This window comes from Nasonia vitripennis, chromosome 4 (assembly GCF_009193385.2).
Source record: "Nasonia vitripennis strain AsymCx chromosome 4, Nvit_psr_1.1, whole genome shotgun sequence".
Taxonomy (NCBI): Eukaryota; Metazoa; Arthropoda; class Insecta; order Hymenoptera; family Pteromalidae; genus Nasonia; species Nasonia vitripennis.
This window is the reverse complement of record NC_045760.1, coordinates 10,628,026-10,651,641: the sequence shown is the minus strand read 5'-3', so window position 1 is coordinate 10,651,641 and position 23,616 is coordinate 10,628,026. Positions and strand designations below refer to the sequence as shown.

The 23,616-nt window shown below is 47.9% G+C and overlaps 2 protein-coding genes across 5 annotated transcripts in view; one reads left to right on the top strand and one right to left on the bottom strand.

Moving 5' to 3' along the window:
* Positions 1 to 23,285, bottom strand: part of LOC100116570 (putative ferric-chelate reductase 1 homolog) — a 31,149-nt gene extending 7,864 nt beyond the window's left edge. The window contains exons 1-4 of one of the 4 annotated variants that reach the window (XM_008210462.3): positions 22,938 to 23,285; positions 2,429 to 2,769; positions 2,046 to 2,137; positions 1,699 to 1,858 (exon numbers count right to left, since the gene is read on the bottom strand). In XM_008210462.3, the coding sequence (XP_008208684.1) occupies positions 1,699 to 1,858; positions 2,046 to 2,137; positions 2,429 to 2,769; positions 22,938 to 22,944 (600 nt within the window). In that variant the 5' untranslated portion in view covers positions 22,945 to 23,285. Of the gene's footprint in view, positions 1 to 1,698; positions 1,859 to 2,045; positions 2,138 to 2,428; positions 2,770 to 13,447; positions 13,978 to 20,929; positions 21,074 to 22,937 lie in introns of those variants that run through there. The other 3 variants (XM_008210463.4, XM_008210464.3, XM_001600977.5) reach the window with 3 other exon arrangements.
* Positions 1 to 23,616, top strand: part of LOC100116601 — a 114,870-nt gene that overhangs the window by 81,231 nt on the left and 10,023 nt on the right. The window lies entirely within an intron of this gene.

Here is a 23,616-nt window from a genome sequence, read left to right as displayed (position 1 = left end):
TCTCTCCCAGAGCGCGAAGATACCCCGTGGAGTGGGAAGAGAGAAAAAAAGACGTTCCGCGGGCGAGGGACTCGGTTTAACGAGGAAATTATTGGCGAAGAGAGAGAGAGAGAGAGAGAGAGAGAGAGAGAGAGAGAGAGAGAGAGAGAGAGAGAGAGATCTCCGGCGGGCAAATTAAATCCTGCGATAATTTATCGGAGGGTTTAGAGCTGAGAGGCTTTTAAGGAGCGTTGTCCTTCTTAATTGACTCGATATTTCCTTTCGTGCGGCTGCGATAGAGGGATCGACCATCGGCTTTATTATTATATATTTATCGCGCATAATGTAATTGACTTTCAATTCAATACCGACTATTGCTTTGATTGTCCATTACGGCAAAGTACCCCGACGAGATACCGAGTATCGTTTAGTCTATATAGCGAGCGTACACACGCGGTTTATCAAAAATCGCACAAGACAAAAAGAGACGATCGCGCGGCGTTTCAATTTCCGTCGCGAATATTCCTCCCGGAATCCAACCGTACAATACATACACAGGTATGTGTATGCGCGAAATGGAAAACCCCAGCAACGATCGATGATCCATCGAGCCGCGCAATTAACGAAGCGCTGCCGACGGGCGTCGTTTGTATTTGAAAAAGATATGCCCGCAGCGCCGGAAAAACATTCGAGCTTTCGGAAATTCGCGACTCGCGGGCTGCCCTATATATTATCATACTGTATAGCTGCAGCGTATAGACAGGCGATGACGTATTTCGCGAATTTTACTATTATTTACGAACGCAGCGCTTTTCAAAAATAGCGGAAGCTTGATTATATATATGATCGGTGTATATTAGGCGCGTGTGTCGCTTTCAGTGCGCCAGCGCGGACCTCGGCTTTTGACGAGCAATACGGCCGAATTATTCAAAATTCCGCCGCGGATGCAAATCGCCGCGCTTTGACCGCGTAAATTTGACCGCTCGCGAATCAAAGTAGAAAATAACCGCGCTCGTGTATTCGAGTGTCGTCGGGGAATTATTGAAGCTCGACTTTCGCGCGGCCGCTGCGCCGCGCTTCGTTTGTACAAAGTGTTTATTTAATCAACTCCCGATAAATCCATCTCTCGTCGGGTTTTTTCATCGTCGAGTGAGTAAAAATTGTATCAATTTAAAATCGAGAATCAAAAGCGTTCGTGACTTGATATTCGTCGTAAACCCGCAGAATCATTACTTAAAAATTACATAAATCGTCTGCTTCGAGCGTCGAGACTTCGAATTAAGCAGCGGCGCCCGATGCAATTAAAATAGTTCTACACGCGGCAGTCAGTCGGAGTGCGCTTTCTTTTACCTCCAAAAAGCTCGAGGAGCTGGCTCTAGGGTGAAAAAATATGGGGTTAGCTGCTCACTTAATTACGCGACGGCGGCGTGCGTGCGCGCGCTGCTTTTTTCTCCTCCGATGATGAGACGGGCGCAAATTGAATGCTTAATGACAAAGCCCGGCTATCGCTTTGACCCTCGGCGCAGTCTAAGGTATGCGTTGTATGCATTATAAAGCGTAAAAATTAATCGAGTTGCCCGAACGACTTCTCCTGAAAAAACTGTAGCGTGTGGTGGCTCGCCTGTGAAGCGAGTTTATATAGAGTATGTGTAGCCGCGCGCAAACGACTCTGTGTGTGTGTGTGTGTGTGTGTGTGTGTGTGTGTGTGTGTGCACTCACCAGGTTCTCGGGGGTCGGGCTGTAGTACGGCGGAGTGGTTACGCGCGGGAAGGTAATCGTCGGGGGCGACGAGTGTATGTCGATGGAGCGCTTGACGACCGTGATGCGGGGCGACTCGACGCCGACCCAGAAGACATCCCAGGTCTTGCAGATCGTCGAGCTGTGAAATAATTCGTGAATACGTGAGCTTTAGTCGGTGAATTCCGATCTCTCTCTCTCTCTCTCTCTCTCTCTCTCTCTCTCTCTCTCTCTCTCTCTCTCTCTCTCTCTCCCTCTCTCTCTCTATACCAGACATTATTCGCTCGACTTCATATGCGATATCGCGTTGTTTTCAAAAATTCACTCACTTGAATATGATCGTGCCCTCGTAGTCGGCGGGCGGCTCCCAGTCGATCTCGAGGTTGTGCTTCTTCTCGGGCTTGACGTGCGTCACGCCGTTCTGAAAACAAAGTCCATCGTTCGTACACAAATCCCCCGTGCAAACTCGTTATCGTTCCACATACAAATCGCGCGATGTAAAAACTGGGCACTTTTTTCATATACCCCCGACGACCCAAGCCAGAATGAAAAAATAAAATGCCCTCCGGCGTTGCGCGCGTAAAGCTCTTTCATCCCCTTCGAGCGAAACATCCCCCGTTATTGTATTGACAAAGCGTTGCGAGAAAAGCTTCGACGTCACACACTGTCCGACCGCGGAGAATCGAATTAAAAGAAAATACAACGTTTATACCTTCAGCCCAGCGGAGCACTCGAGGTGTCTCGAGGTCTCGGGCAGATTGTTGAACTCGCCGACGAGTTCGCCCGTGTCGACGTCTCTCGCCAGTATGAGGAATCCCTCGAAGCCCTCGCCCTTGGGGCTGCCCATTATCAGCCTGATCCTGCCCTGGCCCTTGGACGGCAGCAGCTGGTACGGCGGACTCGAGCTCTGGGGATGCTTGTCCGCGTGGAGCGGCATGAGGGTGTTGCAGGTCGACAGAGGCGCACCGCCCGGTGATGCCGTAGCCCTGTGCGAGCACAGCGACAGACAGCTCAACGCCGTCAGAAAGAGAGTCGGCCTCATCGCTGATCTAGCTGTAACGTGCACAAGTGACAGATTATTCCTTTGTTCGGATGCGTGGGATTTTGGGAAAATTGCCGCGCGAGGATTCTTCGGGACAGTGTCGCTTGACGCTCGCAGGTATACAGTTGGCTCGTTCTCAGACTGTTATCCGAGCTGTACTCAGCTCCCAGCATTGTATGTGAAAGAGAAACGGGGACTAGTACACGATTGATGGAGATTATCGGTCGAAAACGAGAGCGCGCTTGTTTTCTCTAATCGAAAGCATGACGGCTTTCGCTAGAGCCTAAGCTGAGCATAAAAAAGTCTTACTTCAAGAGAATTCGCGCAAGGAAAAAAATTCAACGAGTCGGTCTTGCGCTGCGCAGGTTTATTCCGCCACGCGCTCGTGCATATTCAGCAAAGCACATACACCACCTGCTGGTGCGCGCGTTAAGGACGAGGAGGAAATTCAGACCCGGCTGTTTAAACGCCGCGCCAAAAGAATGGCCGGCTTTACAAACTCTCGCCGAGCTTTTTGCCGTAGTCGTATATCCGACACTTGCATATATATATATATATAGGATGATGCACAGCGAGCCGAATAAAATAACCTCGGATACGAGAACAGATCTCGCGTCGATGCGCTGAAAATCAGATTAATAGAAACTTTATCGGAATGTTTACGATCGCAGCGAAATAACAAGCGCCGTTCGCGAGAGAGAGAGAGAGAGAGAGAGAGAGAGAGAGAGAGAAATCTCTTTACAAACATCTCTCTCTCTCTCTCTCTCTCTCTCTCTCTCTCTCTCTCTCTCTGTCTCGACGTGATATTTCAGTCACGTAATGGTTTTCCGTTATACGCCTCGTTCGTGCTGTAACTGCGTAATTTTTGCTCCGGCAGGAGAGCACAATGCGCTCGCGGATAAAGAGAGACTATACTACACACGCCAAAGTGTTAAATGGAAACAAGTTCAATTACGCTTTTCTCGCCTACTCCCCCTCCCCAGCGCGGATTGTTTATAAAGCCGCGAGAGCTGCTCTGCAGAGGCACTAAATTTAGCGGAGCGCTCTCTTTTCTCTCTCTCTCTCTCTCTCTCTCTCTCTCTCTCTCTCTCTCACTTACAAGCGCGCACGCGGCTAAGGAAGTCTGCGCTTGACCTGAAACCTTGTTAACAACGCGCGCCGGCTTGGCTCTCTCTCTCTCTCTCTCTCTCTCTCTCTCTCTCTCTCTCTCTCTCTCTCTCTCTCTCTCTCTCTCTCTCTACTCGAGATATGAAGTTCGTTTAGCGAGCTTAGAGCCTGCAGTGTGTTGTGTATAACGTACTTTTAATGTTTTCGCCTCGAGCTTTATTTTTTTCCGCGCGTTACGTGTGTGGATCGTAAAAATACAACCTGGAAATAACTGTGCACATATCGAGTGAAAGCCAAACCGCATTAATTCCTACGCGTGCTCGCGATCGCGATATTTTATACATTATTATTTCACTTTCAGCGATCGCGAGCACGCGCAGTATGTAACAAAACCCGTTAAAAAGTTCCTACACCATCGCGCTGCACGCAACGATTTCATTAGAGTCGAAAAGCCCGTCTCCGGAGCTCGTGCGACCGCAGCGTAACGTACCTAAATCCGCGCCACAATCAAAGCTCCTGTGTGTATATCCACGCCAGAGGCGAGTCGAGCTCTATACACACACGCGTAGAGAGCGGATGAGCCGGAGGCACGTCGGCGATCTTAATAAATCATAAGCGCATTAGTCGCCGCTCTTCCTCTCGTCATTGTGTATAATAGGAAAGAAAGGCGAAATATGTAAGACAGAAAAGCGGCGAACGACTAACGAACGCTCTGGTCCCCGCGGCAGCGACGACCTTGCCTGAGATTTACGTGACCGAGATACCGAATGTATGCGCTCTCTCTCTCTCTCTCTCTCTCTCTCTCTCTCTCTCTCTCTCTCACTTCGACGCTATTCCTCGCGCAGAGAGTACGTTGACGACGTTATATCGCGGTCTCTGTGTCTATGTCGAAGGCCGACTCGCCGTGTGCCTATTCAGCTAGACACGTATGTAAACACGTCGCGATCGCGCGCTTCGATGAAAGGACGAGCTTAATTGGATCCGGAGACGTATGCTTTTTTTATCCAGACACGAGGCGAAGGGAAAATCGCTGTTAATGTATTTGCCGACGAAGTTCGCGCGAGTAGCTTGTATCATGATTATCGCTGTGCGATTCTCCGTATATAATATGCATCGACCCGTTCTTTTTCATTTCAACAGAGCAGAGCGACGGTTATTAGCAAAAATATACGCTCGTACGAGACGTCGAAGCCCTGGAATATCGTGACTAACGCCTCTGACGCGAGTGTAGAACTCGGGATCGAGGTCACGACTTATTTCATTACTTTTCCTTGCAGCGACGCGACGACGTATAGCTTTTGAAATTACGTCTGTTATAATTAATGTTCCTCTCGACTCGGCGCGAGGAAAATCTATTAAACTTTAAGTATTCGTATTAAAAGCGCCCCTCTAGAGAGAGCGCGCGTTGCTTTATTGAATCGAGAGTAAAACAGAAGCAATAACAATTTAGATCCTCCGCCAGTATAACCGTAGTTCTTCTCAATTGCATCGACCCGCGGAGATTATCAAGAGAGCGAAATTAACCGCTCCTGCGACCTCGACTGAAAAGTCATTAGCCCGAGAAATATGACGTTAGATAAAAATCATTCTCTGATGCGGTGCTGATGCGCTCACTCAGCCGAGTCGAGCAAGCTGCATCTCTCGCCGCATTAATAATACATCGTTTATAATGAGAATATTTGCAGGATGAAACACGCTAACAAAGTCTTCGTCGCCCGAGTAAGTATATTTTCGTTATTCACGCGGTGAGCAATGCCGGACGTGCATCAGCGCTGACGGATAATATATAAGTAGTCGGTGTTTTCTTTTCAGTAAGTATAACTGCGTTTCTCGAAGTATACTATATTGGCTGAAAATCAATACACGCACGTGACTCGATTGGCGATAGATTTCCAGATCATTGAAGTCCGTCGTATGGATAAAATTCGGAGTCACTCGGATTAAGAAATCGTCGCTGTGTGTGCTCGACTTCTTAGTACGCCAGACGCGCGATTAGAATATAACGTTTGGACAACCTGTTGTGAAGTAGGTGCTATAGTCGCGAGCGCTCGAGCCAGTCTCTTTGACATTGACTTACTTATAAATAGGCACGAGCGCGATAGCTTTCAAATATTGAGTCGAGACACCCCGTATCGGCACCGACGGAGATTGTAGATTCACGAGGAGCCCAAATTGATCGCCTATGCGCTATAAGTTAATGGGCCAATGGCATTTGATCGTCGTGTCGCGCGGTAAGTTAACGAGATCCGCTTTGCGGTTACGCAAGAATGAGAAAGGCACAGCTACCTTCCGCGGGAAACGTATATTTTCGCGGTTTCGTTTTTCCTCATATTTTGCGAGGTATAGGTGTAGCTATAATGTAATTTAATTTATAGAACAGTGTGGCTAAAATCCGCTGTTAAGTCACGCCTATCTGTGACTAAAAAAGGACTACTTTAGTTACAGATAGGCGTGACTTAACAGCGGACTTTAGTCACGAATAGGCGAGACTTGCGGATTTTAGCATTCTGTGCTATAAAATTTTATACGATACTCTTGACTTAAATGGTACAGTTTTACACGGCGCTTAGCGCCCTCGCTGCGCTCGGGTGCTAACTGCGCCGTGTAAGAAAGAACCATTTAAGTCTCACGTATCGTAATGTACTATTGATTCGCATTACAATTTCCGCGTGAATTTAAATTTTCAGATTTCGGGGGTTATATTTCGAGCCAAATAAATTCGTTGATTAAAAATTTCAATTTGCGGCCGTATATCGAAAATAATGAGCGCGATGCGTACAAGAATAAGTTTTAACCATATAATTATAATTTTATAATTTAATCTGATGCGCTCGACACGCTACCGTACTCCCAGGATCCGAAAATTAAACAACTCTCTGTCCCAGCTCTTATTTTTACCTCAACATGCGCAAACCTAAAATGTTAAAAAAATAACGAGAAAAAAAACTATTTTCTCGAGCAATGTAGCAGACGATCGAATAACCGAAATATCTAAAATTCAATCAACGCGAAAAATCATCATCAGCCACACACCCACACACCGCCTCGCTATGGAAATTACGTTTCGTGAAAATTCTCCATAACAATTTCCAGTCGGATCGTTCCTCTCCACAAGTTCATCGAACCCGCGCGCGTTCACAGGCGGCGAACCGACTGCGCGTTTCTCGCGGCGCTACACCGACGGCTTCACAATAATAAACTGCAAAATTAGCGCCGCAGGGGAAAGTAGTGCCGCCGACAGACTCTATATCAAAGCGCGCCGCTCTCGAGAGTTAACTTGCTCTCTTTCGGCCGCGCACGCGAAACAATCGATATTTCGTTGTATGTCATGTGTTGTATACAGCCAAGCGGCGCTTTGGCTCTCGCTAATAATACTGCAGCCGGAATTTGACGAGGAAATTGAAATTTCGGAGTTTTTCATCGACGCGCGCGAGCGAAAACAATTTTCGTGCTTGATCCAATCGTCCATTCCGGGCGGTGACGAATGCATCGTTTGATGCCGCGCGATGGTACAACAACTAGATGAAAGTATGGCTATGTGTGCGTGTGTGTGTTTTCGAATCACTCGCTGGGTTATTGGGCTAAATAAGCGCGGATTATTCGTGGCGTGGGTGAAGGAGAGCTTTTTTTTCGTCTGGCTTGATGAATCGCGTTTCCGAGAATTCGGCGCAGCGAGCGAGGGACTTTTTTCGAATCGGGACGAGTTTACACGTGTGTCTGCGTTTACAAGTGAGATGTCGGTAGCTGATTGTGCGCGCGCCGTATTTCCTCTTGATAAACGCTAATACGCATCATGTGTCATATTTAAAAATCGATACTGATATCGAGTGATACGGCGGATCAATAAAGCCAACAAATTGTTTTATCGAAGCACATTATAATTGCAATATCGTCTTTATCGGGTGCTACACGAGAACAGATCGACGTTGTAAGAATTCAAGAGAATCGCATATTATTTTCCTCCTGTAGGAAAGGAAACCTCCCGTGTTTACGCTGTTACTCCACGAGCGAAATCACAATACGCGACAAAACGAACGTGCTATAAAAAGAGAAAAAAATGCCTTACGTAAACCTGGATGAGAAAAAAGCTAAGCCTCGTCGAGTTGCATAAGCAGTCGTATCGTCGCCCCCCCCCCCCACAAACACACACACGCGCGCATAACGCATGCATACGAACCGAAACCAGTCTCTTTCGATTCTAATCAGCGATTCACTTAAAAAAAAGAAAGAGGAACGCGCTCGTAAAGCCGATCGCGCGTAGGAATGCAGGCTGCACCGCTAAGGTAGAAAAACAAACGGAACTTTTCCAACGCAGCGGTTTTCGCGCTGTATATGTTGCTCGACTCCTCACATTTCGGCCCACATACTTACGCGTGATTTTTCTCTCTTTCTTCCGCGCAACCGCAGGAATGCCACACGACAGTCATTACGATTGCTCCGCGCGTTTTCCACCTTCTCTCGCTCGTCGTGTTTAGATACACGTATGCGTGTATACATTCCTGCGGTCGTCGGACTGTATGTTATGCGTGGAGATCGGTTATGATATATTCGAATTGGGTCAATGCTGCCGCGGTAAAAAGCTATTACAAATATCTCGAAGATGGTGTTGGCCAATTATCGTCGTCGCGCGAATATGGCGATTATAATTTCGCAGCTCGAGAATCACAGTGTTCAGCTTGATTTTTTACGTGGGACAAGAATACAGGACGACGACTACGATTTACCAATATGCGGCCTCTTATTCGGCGGCTGCGTTTCGAAAAAAAATTATGGAAACGAACAATTACAGCGGATTAGCCAATGCGCGCAATTGCGCGAAGAAGCGGCCAATTTTTACGACTCGCGGCGCGGTATTAAACTTAGCGGCAGAAATACGTCCTCTAATCGTCGTCTCTACTTCGCTCTAAGCGACTCCTCCCGTGTGACACATCGTGCGATATTTTCCCGGCGATCGCATCGCTCTAGCCCATTGTCTCCGTCGATAAAGGAGCTCAAGGCTTCTGTGACGGATACGCTCGGCGACGTGTGTCATTGACTCGCGCCCGAGAGAGCCTTGTAATTAGCAGCCGGTGGGCTGTATACAGGCTTCAATTTTTGCCTCGCGATCGTGACGTCGATGGGAAAATTCGCGCGAGTGCACCCGTTGAATTTCGCGCGCGCGCGCGCGCGGAGTTGTGGCGTCGTGATTGGGGCAATTTCTTCATCTTCTCTTATCGATATTTTCCAATTGTCGGAGCGATTGTGAACCGCGAACCACATGCTGTTGATTGTGTATTTTATCCGTATACGTTCGGTTAATTATGATGTACACCGCCGATGACAATTAATTCAATCGCGATTCCTCGATTGTATAACGACAAGATCGACGAATTCATCGGATATCGGCTCCTATATAATTGGCTGGGGCATTAGGCAAACGGCAAATTAAGATACATCGGATAATTTTCCACACACCGCACTCGCGATTAATTATTAGCCAGAGGATATGCACTAGGGGAGCTGTTTTGTATAATTGATAGTCGAACGGCATCGTTGAGTCTATTGACTGACGACCATTCGGGACACGCGCTATACCATATAAGCTCGATCGCGATGCATATTAGCGATGACTGATACACGCGTCTTATTTCACATTAATGCGGATGATAATAACGCTGTTGTATATCGTCAGCTCGTTCATCCATGACACATACGCGCGCGGCTGCTGAATCGTATAATTATCGTGGATTTTGCATCTGTATTGGCGGCTGATGTTTCGGAGATCGGCATTGTGTCTGCTGTAACGGGGATGATGTACGGAAGCTTAGCTGATGGTAACAATGGAGCATTAATTTTCTTCAACCTTCGCGCGAACGCTGCTTAGTTGGAACAGATGAGAAAATGCTGAGATTACGTCGATCGCGTGACACTTTTCTTCCCATCACCTCGTGAGTTGCACCTGTGCACGCATCTTTAATCAGAAGCAAACATCGCTCGCGCTAATACGAGAAAGCCGGTCGAAAATTTCAACCCACTGTGCGAGTCTCTCTCCCTGGCATAACGCCGCGCTCAAATCCTTTCCCCATCGTTTACAATATTTTCCCACATCTGCCTATGCACACAGAAAAGTTGCTCTAAAATACCTCTCTCTTGCGCGCGCACGTACGAGCATAAAAGCCTCGCCGAGAAATAGAAGCGCCGCGCAGTGTCTTATACACACACGCACCCGCTACTTTCCAAGTTATGAAAGTTATGATGAAAGCATGTCCCCCTGAGTCAGCGCGAATACGTGGGAGTATAAAGTATACAGTGCGGCTTCTAATAATTATGCGGAAATTACGGCATTTAGCGGTGTTTCGGCAGCGACAGCGACGATTATTACACGCTCCGCGCTTCTCTCTCCCGCTTTTTTCTCGTGTTTTTGCCGCTCGTGCGCGCGAACTTTTACTGACGCCCCCGCCGCCGCCGTATCTCTTGGGCAAAGGTTTTGTGTACAGGGATTCCAAGTCTCGCTCGTCCTCGGTTCGCTGAACTTTGATGACTTTGTTTGTCCCGCCCCCGCGAGCGCAAGCGCGCTAACTTTTCCATTCGGATTGATTAATTCGCCCCCCCCCCGCGTGTGTGAGTGACATTTAAAGTTTTATAATGATACTGGGCGCGCGTGATTTTTCGGAATTTGACCCGCTTTCGAGTGGCTTGCGTAACGGAAATACGAGCGCGTGATCGATTGCTGTATGGGCATCCCGAAATGCTGAGTTGGAGAGAGATTAGATAGGTATAACGAATATACGCGCACTTGAAGAACTTGTGTAATCATTTCCCGATTGTTTCGCTTGTACGAGCTCCTCATCAGGCGATCGTTATCGAACGAGAGCAGCGAGAAATTATATCGCTGGCTAATTAGCGCTTCCGGCCAATGTTATCCATATATTTTTAGACGCACAGTCCAGAACTATTCCACGACACTTGGAGCGATCCTCGATGATTAAAATGAAAGGCGTACGTTAGTTGTTGGCAAATTTTTGCGGCAGGCGTACAGCGCACAACCTCGACCGCGGACTGCGGCTTCGATTCATTCTTCGCATTCTGCGGCCTTACTGCGTCCAGTCGCGCGGTTTATTTCATTTACAATCGAGTGGTACATACAGCAGATTCTACGCGAAGATTACCTCGCGCACAAGAACAATTTCAGCGACTCACAGTAATACAGCGATAAAAATCGATCGTCCGCAAAAATAAGACGTGCTCGTGTCCTCTACGGCTCTCTCGAAACATCATTATCAAAGCCTTTCGATTACCAGCACGTGCCTCTCCCCGACGTCGCTCTCTCACGCGACACGCTGTTCGCTGTTATTGCAGCCACGTCCATACACACACACGGAAAGAAGGATTTTCCGGGATGACGTTGCCATGGGGACGTCGCTGGAATAGGTTCCCGCTCGATTTTTCACGCTCGCGCTCTTTTTTCTCCATGTATGAATCCTCTCCGATGCGGTTGCGTTCTGTTCCGTGTGTATACATGAGATTTTCGGTGCCGGGATAGGTGAGCGACGTGTTTTTTCCAGATAGTCTTGATATTTACGCAAGTCACACGTACCGTTTTATAATCCCAGGAGTCGCCGAAAGTTATACTCCGAAACAATAACGTAAAAGTCATGCGGCGAGAAGCCGAGTCGACAGTCGCTGGCAAAGTTGTTAACGAGTGTAGTATTACGTCTCATTGTTAGTACAGGAAACGCGCTGTCGCTCGCCTGATAAAGTATTATACTGCGAAAATTTCCCTCTCCGATTTCCGAAATCTCATCACATCCCGTGCTGCATAAACGCGGCAAGTTCGGCGCACTCTATACTCCAAAGCCACACAACACCTTCAACTTCATAATACACGCTTACACGGCAAACTCGAAAATTAGTTGCTCTACGAATTTTCATCAAGTCCTCCCGGAGATTCCTAGCCAATTTCAATTTCCCGCGTCGAGAGCTCCTCCTCGCACATGCTTCTCTTGCCCCCCTTTTTTATTTCCACGCCTGCACATGCTGCCTCTCCCGAAAATCGTTTTGTTTGTCCTCTCTCTTTTTCAACGCGCGAGATAGTCCGTTTGTTGTACGACCGATTTGTTTTTTTTTTCATTTTTTTCACTTCTATCACACGTAGCACCCGTCCGAGTTGAAAGAGCTGCACGTGCGAGTTTTATTTTTCGTTTCTTCCGAAATACTCGTGTCACGCGTTTCGCGACGATCGGGCGAAAAAAGGGGACGACCCTCATGAAGAATTAGCGCTCGTGAGAGAGATGTAACTTGCAAATGTCCCATTATCGCGCCCTTCTTTTTTCCATCCCCTTGCGATACGATTCCACGGTTCAAAGCTTTGAAGTTTCCGCTGATGAATTTCATTTTGTTTTGAGGATTACACGCCGGAGGATTTATTAATTTCGAGAAAATTGCGCGCGGCCAGCTTCAAAGGGAAAGTATGATGTATACGCGCCGTTTTCGAAAAGTCCGGATCCATCCGGTGTACATTGTACTTTGTCTGCTGCAACCCTGTTTCATTATGTAGCAGAGTAACTATACCCGCGACGATTATTATAAATAGGCGTGTCATATACCCCAAGACAGCGACGTCATCTCCGATCGATTTTTAGCTAAGCAGAGGCTCTACACTACACCGTATAGTAGTAGATCGTGGAAATCTTTACACTTCTAACGATCAGTCTAGTTGCTCGTGGAACTGGCGCTTCGCGAGAAGCAGGTCTTTTTCTAGCCACACACTGTATAGATGTTTTCAAAACTTTTTACACGACGCGGGTATAGTTAGCTCGATTTCATTAATAATCGCGCCTGATTTCACGATCCTATAAAAGCTTACGCGAATATGTATAGAGAGAGAGAGAGAGAGAGAGAGAGAGAGAGAGAGAGAGAGAGAGAGAGAGAGAGAGAGAGAGAGAGAGAGTTGGAATTACGAATCGCGATGTTTGCGAAGTAAACAAAGATCTGATAATACACGCAGTGAAGGCGTGTGATTTTTAACGAGCCGATTGTTCATTGTTATTCAAATCCACGTGGGGAATGCTCGCTCGGTATTGCGCTCGGATAAGTATGGAGTTTGTTAATGAAAACGACACGTATCACACGCGCGCCTCGTTCGCAAAGCGATCATACACTTATACGCGTACATTATTTATCGGCTGTTACACACGCGCTTCGCTTTTTTTCAGCAAATATAACCATTCACGACTCTATTAAAAAACGCATCAGCAGCAGTTTTACGATCGCTACGATTCCTATAAATATTGCAGTCTTGAGTAACAGATTTTTTTCCGTACACCCGTATGACGCATATCCTACCAATTTATTCACCACCGACTTGAACGTCGCGACGACGCATTTCGGAGAAACACTTTCGATTATTGTATCCTCGAGGCAGAAAAAAAAACCGAGGACCAGGAAAAATCGCCGCGCCAACGAAAACAACAAACTATAGCGTAATAACCTTCCGCCGCCCGCACATTCCCATTACATGTGCATCGAAACAATGACGAATCCTTCCCAGGCGAGCATCGCACGCACACACATACACTCCAGGATGAGGTTATACATACGCACCGCGACTACTCACTTGCAGGCTATGCGAGCCGGCGTTGATTCTCGAAATACCTCTCTCCTCTTCTCACACACGCAGACGTGCACTCGCGCGCGGCCGGAAAACTTGCGCGCTTGGCTTCCGAATGACTCACTGCAGTATAAGGTGTACAGCGAGGACGTATATTTTGTATATACAGACTTGTATAGACGCCGGCGGCGACGCGTCGAACTGACTTCTCTTCTCTCTTCGGTCTATCGACGATGCATCGCGCTGTATTACACTCCTCTCTCTCTCTCTCTCTCCTGCAGCCGGTGAGTATTGTGTACTTTTTATACTCGGCGCTCGCACACTGTATACACGCACTCGATGCACAGAAACACGCGCCGCGACGTATTATATATGCGTAATCGCACAGAGATAAGCGATTGTAATTAAAGTGCCAGAGGCGGGGGAAGCACACTCGCGGCGTCTGTTTTATTATAAGTGAATACACGATACCAAAACGCGACGCGCTCGCGATCGAGGATCGGCGAAGAGTCTCGCGGAGACGCGGCGCAGCGCTGCCGCCGCCGCCGAGTTGAAAGGCCCGTGAGGAAGTGGAGGGGAGCAGTAGTGCTAGTGAGGCCCCTTTAACGCTGATGCGTGAGTGTGTATGTACGCGGGACCGCGCCTGTATGATGTGAATCACAGCTGCCGCATCGTAAAACTCACTTGCTTCGATGTGTCTTTATACGATGATGTTTGCAAGCTCGAAGGAGGAAGAAGAGGCCGCGGAGCTCGGGTAATTTCAGCGAAGCGAAAGAAACATTCGAAACGCCTCAATGCTCTAATTGAATCCCGCGAAAGGGTCCCATTGACCGAGAGCATTACAGCGTAGAAAGGGCCTCGACCGCTACCAAGAGGGACGGAGAGAAAGAGCGCTAGACACTCCGCGCAGCGAGTGTACAATACAGCGCTGACGGTGGGAGAGAGAGAGAGAGAGAGAGAGAGAGAGAGAGAGAGAGAGAGAGAGACCGGTTCCAGGATCGTACGAAGATTCGAGCGCCGTCTTCGGAAAAATCGTTGTTGCCCTTGTTCGACTGCGAATCCCGTTGCATTGGATTTTCACTACATACATCAGAAAAAAAAATAGAAATCTCTCCTCGTAGTATACACGCACCGGCCTATTGGACGTCGCTCATCTCATCCTCCATTCGAAATGTATGGGACCGTACACGCGCAGAGGTCTTACGTAAAAACGCCTACGGAGGAATTCGCCTCGTGTAAATTGTGCATTACGTGAGCGCGCGAGCGCCTCGGTCTATGAGCATTTTTTCTCTCCGTCGCAGCCCGGGCTCGGCTTCTTTTTTGTCTACCTCGGGCTTTAATCGACAGGTGAATGCGGCCAGACGTGATTTATACGTGGGCTGCGCGCACGATTCCTTATTACCGGCTCTCTGCTGTTATTCAATGCTTTGTGTACCGGCTGTGTAATCGTGAATTCGAGGCTAAATTTAATTTCGAAGGCATTAACCTCTGGGGATCAGTAGCTTAGTTTTATTGCTTATACAGCGTTATTAATGTTTAGTTTTCGAACGTAACGGTAACGGGTTATCGCATATCATCGTTCGCGCACGTGCGCGCGGAGGAGAAAGTTTATTATATGTCGAATGTTAAAATCCTCCAGATTTCTCAGAGCGGCGATTCGAAAGTGCGGAAAAGTGCATATCGAAAGTGTTTTTACAACACGTCGATGCGCGCTCGCGGAGATTGAATATTTCGAACGTCTTCCCGGCGAATTCGGACAGCGTTCTCGAGTGGATCCCACCGTGAGAAGTTTTTGTACACGGCTTGTACCCTTCTTGCGCAATAGGGCAAAATTAGAAATATCGAAACGGCTTTATACCATCGTAATTGATCGAGAAAGCGTTCAACTAGCGCACAGGAGAACCGTCACTGACTAAAAGTATCATTATATTTCTTGAGCAACTGCTTCTGAATATATACAGCCATCGGCATTTTGCAACCGATACTCCGTTCGAGATGCATTGTATGCACACCGTTAACTGCGCTATTGGCTTAGACAAACATCCTCGGCTGTTATTGAAAAAAAAAAATCCATATTGCATGGAACGAATTTCCCCATCAAAACCGCGCTACATATCGAGCTTCGCAAGATCAAACAAACAAACAAACGGTACCCGCGCAGTGCACTCTCGCGGTTTTCCCATGCCGCTGCAACTTTTTCACGCCCATCGCGCACGTAAGTGAGCAGTTTCTCTCATCTCTCGTCCGTCTCTTTGGAAACAGGGACGCGCAGAGAAGCTCTCGATCAAGTGCGCGGCGCACCGAATGAAATTGCCGAGCGGGACTCTGGAATTCCGCGATCTCGTACACGTAAATGGAAGAGAGAGAGAGAGAGAGAGAGAGAGAGAGAGAGAGAGAGAGAGAGAGAGAGATAGCTGCTCGATTGGCTCCGCGCCCCTTTGAGCGGAGCTTCAGCAGCGTTTACGTTGTTAAACAGCGGTAATAAACACACTTGCTTTGTCGTTTTCGCGAATGACGATCGTCGGTGTTATTAGATAGAGAAAGGCGAGGTGAACTTTTCCAGAGAAACGAATGTACGGGTAGTTATTGCATTAGTTCGATGTAGTTGAATCGAGCGAACGATAAAAAAAAATGTACGATCGGAATAAAGGCGTGTCCTTGTAGGAGAAAAAACCATTCCGAGGCCGAGAGCGAATTCTCTTACATCACGTTTGGAGGACTTTGGAGCGATCCTTCGATGTAAAAGTTTTACACCGACCTTTCGACGGGAAAGGAGAGCATACGGAGGACTCTGTGTGTGTGTGTGTGGATAGGCGGCGAATAAAGTTTATTACGTGTGTACTTGTGAACTGGCTGCAGGAAAGAGAGAGAGAGATATAGTAGTTTCGAGTTGAGATCGAAAAATTTATCGAAACTGATTAAGAAAGTCATCGAGGCTTCGAGTGCTTCATCGCCGGCAATTTTAATTTCTCTCGCGAAGAAATTTTTAACCAGCCACGACACTGTCTCGCTCATTACAACCTATCTCACCGGATATCTCGGCCTCGAGAATTCTCAGCTGAAAAATATTCCCATCAGCGCGTCGGAGTAGTCGTTTCCTGCGATCGATTATCTCAGACGTGTCATTCTCATTATCGATTTGTAATAAAAAAACCGACATACATCTATACGATAACAATCTCAAGCATCACGTGAGCAGGAAGTTGCGAAACGAGCGGAGTAACGCTGTTTTCTTGAATTCAGCGATAAAGTCCATTCGTACAATACAGATTTACATTGTATACACCGCACTACATATACGTCGTCTTCTCAAGCTTGAATCGACGCACCGAGCAGCTCGATCGATCGCGTCCGCTCGATAGCCCAGAAGCGCTCGGATTAACGCTCCTGAGAAAATCCCACGATAAACTTTTGCTCGCGCAACATCGTAAAGCCAGTCGCGCGTGCACGGCTAAGAGAAAAAAAGTCATCAGCGTCAAGCTCTCTCTCTCTCTCTCTCTCTCTCTCTCTCTCTCTCTCTCTTCTCTCTCTCTCTCTCCTCTCTCTCTCTCTCTCTCTCTCTCTCTCTCTCTCTCTCTCTCTCTCTCTCTCTCTCTCTCTCTCTCTCTCTCTCTCTCTCTCTCTCTCTCTCTCTCCTTCTCTCTCTCTCTCTCTCTCTCTCTCTCTCTCTCTATACAATGTATATCCATCTAAGTAGGTATATATATGTATACAGCCTAAACACTCGCTCGACGCGAGAAACGGCGATCACGCGAGTGAGAGCCTCCATGCAGTATGTATGTATGTATATGTATACACGGAGAGACAGTATGCGCTCGCAGGTGCCAAGGTAAGACACGAGAGAGGGAAACGTGAAATTCCAAGGTGAGGCGGCGGCGTTTAGACGCGGAATTGTCGCTCCGGCAGCTCTCGCTCGAGCGATAGTTCCGCAACGAGACAACGCACTTTCCCGTCTCGCTCGAGCGATAATCGCGAGCTTCGGCGATGACTTTCCGTATCCGCGATTTTTTCGATATCGCTATTTCCTGTGGTTACGATGTAAACTTGTTATGCTTTCGAACGCTTAAATCCTCGTCCTTCAGAACCAACGCTTCATCCGGCTCCTCTCGTCGCAGCTTCATTTATACTTGCCCCTTTGCAAGTACGTGTAAGTGTACAACGGCCATATAGCGCTGCAGACACAAGCTGCTCTCTCGTGAAACGTGCGCGACTGCAGCTTTCCATCGCGGCGCGAAACGAGACGGCCTTTCTCCTCTCGCACTGCTGCAGCCTGACCTTTCCGCGCGTCGCGGCACTATTACCCTTTTTAGGGAGGAACTTCGTTAGGGGACAAAAAGAGGGAGCGAGACGCCCGGAAACGTGTCACGGTTTCAATGCGCTGCGCTGAATCCTCGCTCTTTTCGCGACCCGCAGGCTGTATCCAGTTTTATATTATTATATGTATGTATACAGGTGCTCTCTAAAGCGAGCGAAATAGTAATAACTTGGAGAGCGCGCGGTGGCCGGACTTTTTTCAGATTTTTCATCAGGACAAGTAGATCCGCGTTTGATAAATCTCGAGGACGCGATCGAGCGAATTTATTTTATCGTACAATGCCTTGCTGAAAGCTCGTCGATTTTATTCGAGAATAGTCGCGTGAGCTTGCGGCATTCGAGAGGCAGCGAGTGATTTTTAATATGCGAGATTTTGAGAAAGGAAACGCGTTCGCCCGCCTTTTTCCAAACTAGCTCGGGCGTCGAAGTGCACACACTCGCCTGGCCGCACTCGGGATATTAAAATTCAAAATTAGAAAGTCCCGGACAAGGGGACTGCATAAATAAAATAAAATATCCAACGTCGTGTGACGCTTTCGCCAAAGAGACTGCGCAATCTCGCTACTCGAATTCCAAGACAATTATTGCGAGTGTATAACGTAGAAGTGTCGGGCATTATCGCGATTGGAAAATTGCTAAGTCCGCCTTGCATTCGTTGGGTACACTTCTTCGATCGATCGTCGCTCGATCTATTTTTACGATGCAGAGAGAGAGAGAGAGAGAGAGAGAGAGAGAGAGAGAGAGAGAGAGAGAGAGAGGGAGGGAGATAAGGTTCCGCTGAAAAAGCTTTCGCAAGTAGGAAGCGCGGATTACGAGATAAATATAATGCCATATTGAAATCCGATCGACCCAATTTCTTTATTTGAGCGTAATCCCTCGAAGAATAAGGGATAAATCGTAAACTCGTCCACCAACGCAATTATGAAGCCAGCACATGATGCGTCGCATCGATAATGCAACATCAAGTGTCGAGAAACAGCTTTAAAACTGATTCACCGCGAGGGACATGACTTTTTTCATACTCCCAAAGCAAACAAACCACAGCTCGCGCGCGCGCGCGCGCGCTTCATCAACGGGACGCTTTTTCAAATTCCAAAAGTTATCGCGCGGCGCTACGTCGGTGCCGTCGCGCTGATTACATGAATGTTGAAAGGCCACAGCGAATAAAATTCTACTCGATGCAAGCAGGTGGAAAAATTTTTAATTTCACAGAAACATTTTCTGCGGCTGTCCCTCGAGAGAGTGGCGAGAGGGGAGGGGGGAGCTGCGTGAAAAAAGCCGGCGCGTATAAAGCAAGGTACAAACGGGCGAAGATTAAAAATTCCGTGGGGCCGTCGTTTATATTAGTGTCCGCGTCATACACTATGCGTCGTCGAGCGCAGCTGTATATTATACGAATAAGGGTGTTATAATAACGAGAATATATAATACGCGCGGAATAAGATGTTAATTTCGCGCGCTAATGTGGCAACGCGAGTTTGCACTTGGTTAAATATTCAGAGGCTGCAGACGGATTTACTCTGCGCGCGGAGCTTTTCCTCCCGCTTTTTGCCTCTTCGCTTTATAATGGGTTTGGAGAATTGCTGAGATGCGCATATGTCTGTATAAAACATGTGTATACGCTGTTTATGAATACGTCATATCACTTCCGATATTCATTTCCGCAGCGCAAAAACATAATTTATACAAAGTCTGCCAGAGGCTTTGTAATATAATGGCGCATCGATTTTCCTCATTCCCAGCGGCTCATCTCCGCGATCTCGGAATAAAATATCGATTAAAAATCGACTCCGACATTAAAACGACCAATCCACTCTCCGATCGCATCATCACACAAAAAAGAGCCGTTCGACTCGTAAAAAGGCCCATAGTCAGCAAAACACAGGCGTCATACATCCACAATAAATAACGAATATCCCCATAGGTCTCGATGTCCATAGCGCGACAGAGACTCGCGCTTTCCCCGAATCGTAAAAGCAGCGCCGTAAGTACACGTCGACTCGCATCATCGACAGCGAAAACGCGCGAAAGCGCACGCGGAAGAAAGTATACATACACACCGGGGACAGCTTCGAGAGAGGGGGGAGAAGGAGTACACGGTATAAACGCACACGAGTCACGTATGGGCCTACTATATACCGTTCACTCGCTCGTTTTATTACTCTACGGCAGGTCGGGCGTATTTATTATTCCCGGGCTGGCTGCCGGCTTCCCTTCCCTTTCGCCAGCTCGCTGCTTTCGCGTTATATTGTGCGCCGCCGCGCGAGAACGGGATATTTCGCCTCGCCCCGTGTTCGACTTCGAGCTGTGTGTATGTGCCGTAGGAGATTCGGGCCGACTTTTCCCATCGCGTCCATTATCGCGTGATAAATTACGAGGGATTTTTCCGCTGGGCACGTTGGATATCGCCTGTGTGGGAAGGTTCCTCGGCTCGGCTTTGTAATATGCGGAGCGCGATTGTTCGATGTTTCGTGAACTGGGTGTGTATAACTGTGCGAGTATTCTCGTTTGGGACGTTTTATAAAGCGCGCGCAAAACACACACACACACACATACGAGGCAGGATGATTATGAAAATTGGTTACTATATACTCTAATAATCCATTTGTTAATTCAATGAATATTGAAAAGCTTTGATATTCCCGGGATTTCTACGCGAGCACAGCCCACGGGTCGTTTATATAATTATTCTAATTAGCGAAAATCAGCGATAACGCGCGCTTGCGCAAGCACAATGTTTATCCGGGGAAAGCTTTTTGTGAAAGCACATTTATCGGGAGATAAACATCGGGTTTCGAATCGTTTCATACTGCACCTACACACACGTATAGCTGCTACGTTTATGCGTCTTGCATATATTAATTCAGCGGCGCCGATCGCGTTAGTTTACTCGAGCGTGTATTATAATTTGAATTTGAAAAGCTGCCGTTCCCGCAACACAGTAGTTCATAATTGTGCGAGACTGTCGCTAATTACAGGTGTCTCTGTTTAATTGATTATTCCATGTGCATACGGTCACCCCTGAATTAGAATCACACACAATACACTGTGTACCCCGAAAACTGATAATTCGCGCCAATTGCGAATGGACATCTTGTTAATATACAATAGAATATACGAATCGAACAGCGTCGAGAAACCAAAGCGAAAAAAACACTCACCCGTCATCAATCCAATCGGCGAGTATATCCCTTGGCGTCCACCGTGTATGCACACTATAATCGAAAAAAGCGATTGATCCCGCGCGATTCAAGCTAAACAGCGAGGAACGATCGCAGCGCTCGGGGAATCAGTCGCTGCTCGAAACAAATTAGCCGAATCGGCCGCTAAAAGCCTTCCGCCTGGCTTTTTTCGACGCTCGCGGTCACTATGACGACGAGTTCGACAACCGACGCGGACTGTAGCTATTGTGTGTGTGTGTGTGTGTGTGTGTGTGTGTGTGTGTGTGTTTAAAAGCCGCATTACACGTCCACGTCTTTTCTTCCGCGTTCGCGCGCGGAGAGGAAAAAAAAGGTGAACGAGCTAGGCGACGATGAGTCGCGTGATACACGACAGAGGGATGCATATGGAAGTGTACAGTGTGCCTTGTGCGATGCGCGAATCGACCCGCTGTGTGCGAGGGTTTATACGAGGCTGTTTACTGCTCCGGAGGGTTAAATGTAGGGATTTGGGTGAGCTTCGTAATTCGGGATTTGGACTAGTGTAATTTGCAGGAGGAAGTCCCGATCGATGCCATCACGATTATATACCGTGCGCACTTTTGAATCGTAATTCGCTATGAAATGTCTAAACAAACGCTCGTTGCATTATGCCTGGCGAGCAATCTTCGATCTTTACTGCGGCGGCGATCGTATAACTTTAATTTGCGCCCGTTTCGCGCGAGCGTTTTTCAGCGTAACGGTGCATCGATTGGACGCGAAAGTTATACCGCTAATGCACCGCTGTCTGTGATTGACTTCTCGCGATGCTTTTATTCAGCCCAATGCAATGCTTACGTTATTCATCGCATTACGAGAGGAAAAAAACGATCGTAATCCTGCACCGAGTCCTTCTAAACATACCACAGTACGACCCACTCAACGCAATAATAATCATCCTCCCGACGACGTCGGCGGCGTATTTCTCGCTCGAGAATTCCCGCGGCGCACACTGACTCACGCGGCGCGAGAACGCATCCCCGCGATTTTCGCCGCAGCCGCACCTCGGCATGTCCCATTATTCATTCGGCGCTGCAGCTTTTTTTTCTCGATTGTGCGGCCGGAAGAGTCTCTTTTCATTTGGGAATTCGGTTGATGCGTGTAAAAACTAGTATCGGACACGAGCTCGTGGATGGGGAACCTAATTTTTTGGGTATACAGTTAGGTCGGAAGAGGGGGATAGCCAAGGTCGAAGGAAAACCGGCTGAGAGCTGCTGTACCGTAATTTTCAGAGAGCCGAGTATGCGCTTCGGATGTAATTGTTAGAGCTGGTATTGATTATTTTACGATCCATTACCGATTTCGAGTTTCGCGCAAGAGCCATTTTTTGGCCGCAGCAACTATAACTGTACGAGAAACTACGTCGTTATATGCAATTTCACTGTTCCTTTGTGCTGGTTTCTCGGTATCGAGGCTTTTGTTGCTCCGTTTAGCGTCTTATACTCTCGCGCGAACTTTTATGGATTTCCGCTTGCTCTAAAGCCCGCTGCAGAGTGGAGTCTCTGACAGTACAGACACCTAAAACTTCGGCTAAACTGGGTTAGCGAGCACAAGGATAAGCCCTTTGAGATAGAAATCGCCGGCCGCTTGCATACCAATTTTCCACTTTACTGCCGGTTTTTACATAGTCATTAGTGTGTAGGCCGAGGCTGCAACCCGGACCTCTTTTACAGGCTATAACAGCCATAGAGCGCTACCGGTGAAATTTAACAAAATAACTACACGACGTGTCGATGCGATAAACGAGACGTAACGAAAGTTGACACTAGTCGCGATATTCCAAGCCTTCATAAATAATCAACAGCCGCAGCGTATCCATTTCCGAAACAACTCCGAGTATGTCACAACGCATTACCATATCCCCTCCCCACACACACACACACGTCCCATTTTCTCACTCGTCCTCTCCACGACTCTCTACAGCGATAAAATCCTGCGGGCGAGTAAACAATATATAAAAAAACCAATTCACCTTTCATCGATAGCCGCAAAAATCGGCTGCTGCAGCTGCTCACGAGACACTGCGCACGCACGATGTATATGTAACGCTCGATCGGCGAAATTCCAGCGACGCACACACTCGCGCGCGCGCGGCCCGAGAGAAAGATCGGTATGGACTGAAGTAAGAGCTAAGAGTCACGACGAAGGAGAGAGAGGCGCGCGCGCCTGTACACGGCTCGCACTTGACTGGCGATCTTATGCACGGTGTCCCGTGGCCGGCTTGTAACACACTTACAAAATCGACTGGCGCGCGCGCAAGTGTATACACGTTATAGAGTGACCGCGTGCTCGACGACGATTGAGGTCGATGCCGCCACCGCTGCTGCTGCTGCTGCTGCTGCTGTATACACTCTATACGACGACCAATCGATCCGAGCGACTGTGTATCGCCTCGCGGGAACCTGCGGTTACTTTTCTCTTCGGTGTGTACAGTGTGATGAGTTTCGGTGTACGCGCAGGTATATGTGATTGTTTTCCAGGGAGTTTATTATTGCCGCCATCTGGTAGCGCTTATCGATTTTTTGATGGTCAACTCGCCTCGCAGGAGGCTTTATGGCTTGGTTTTACAGCGTCGATTTTATTCGACGGGGAATTAATCCGTTATCACCGCGGTGCTTGTAGAACCGCGAGGACCTAAAATTTAGCTCCCT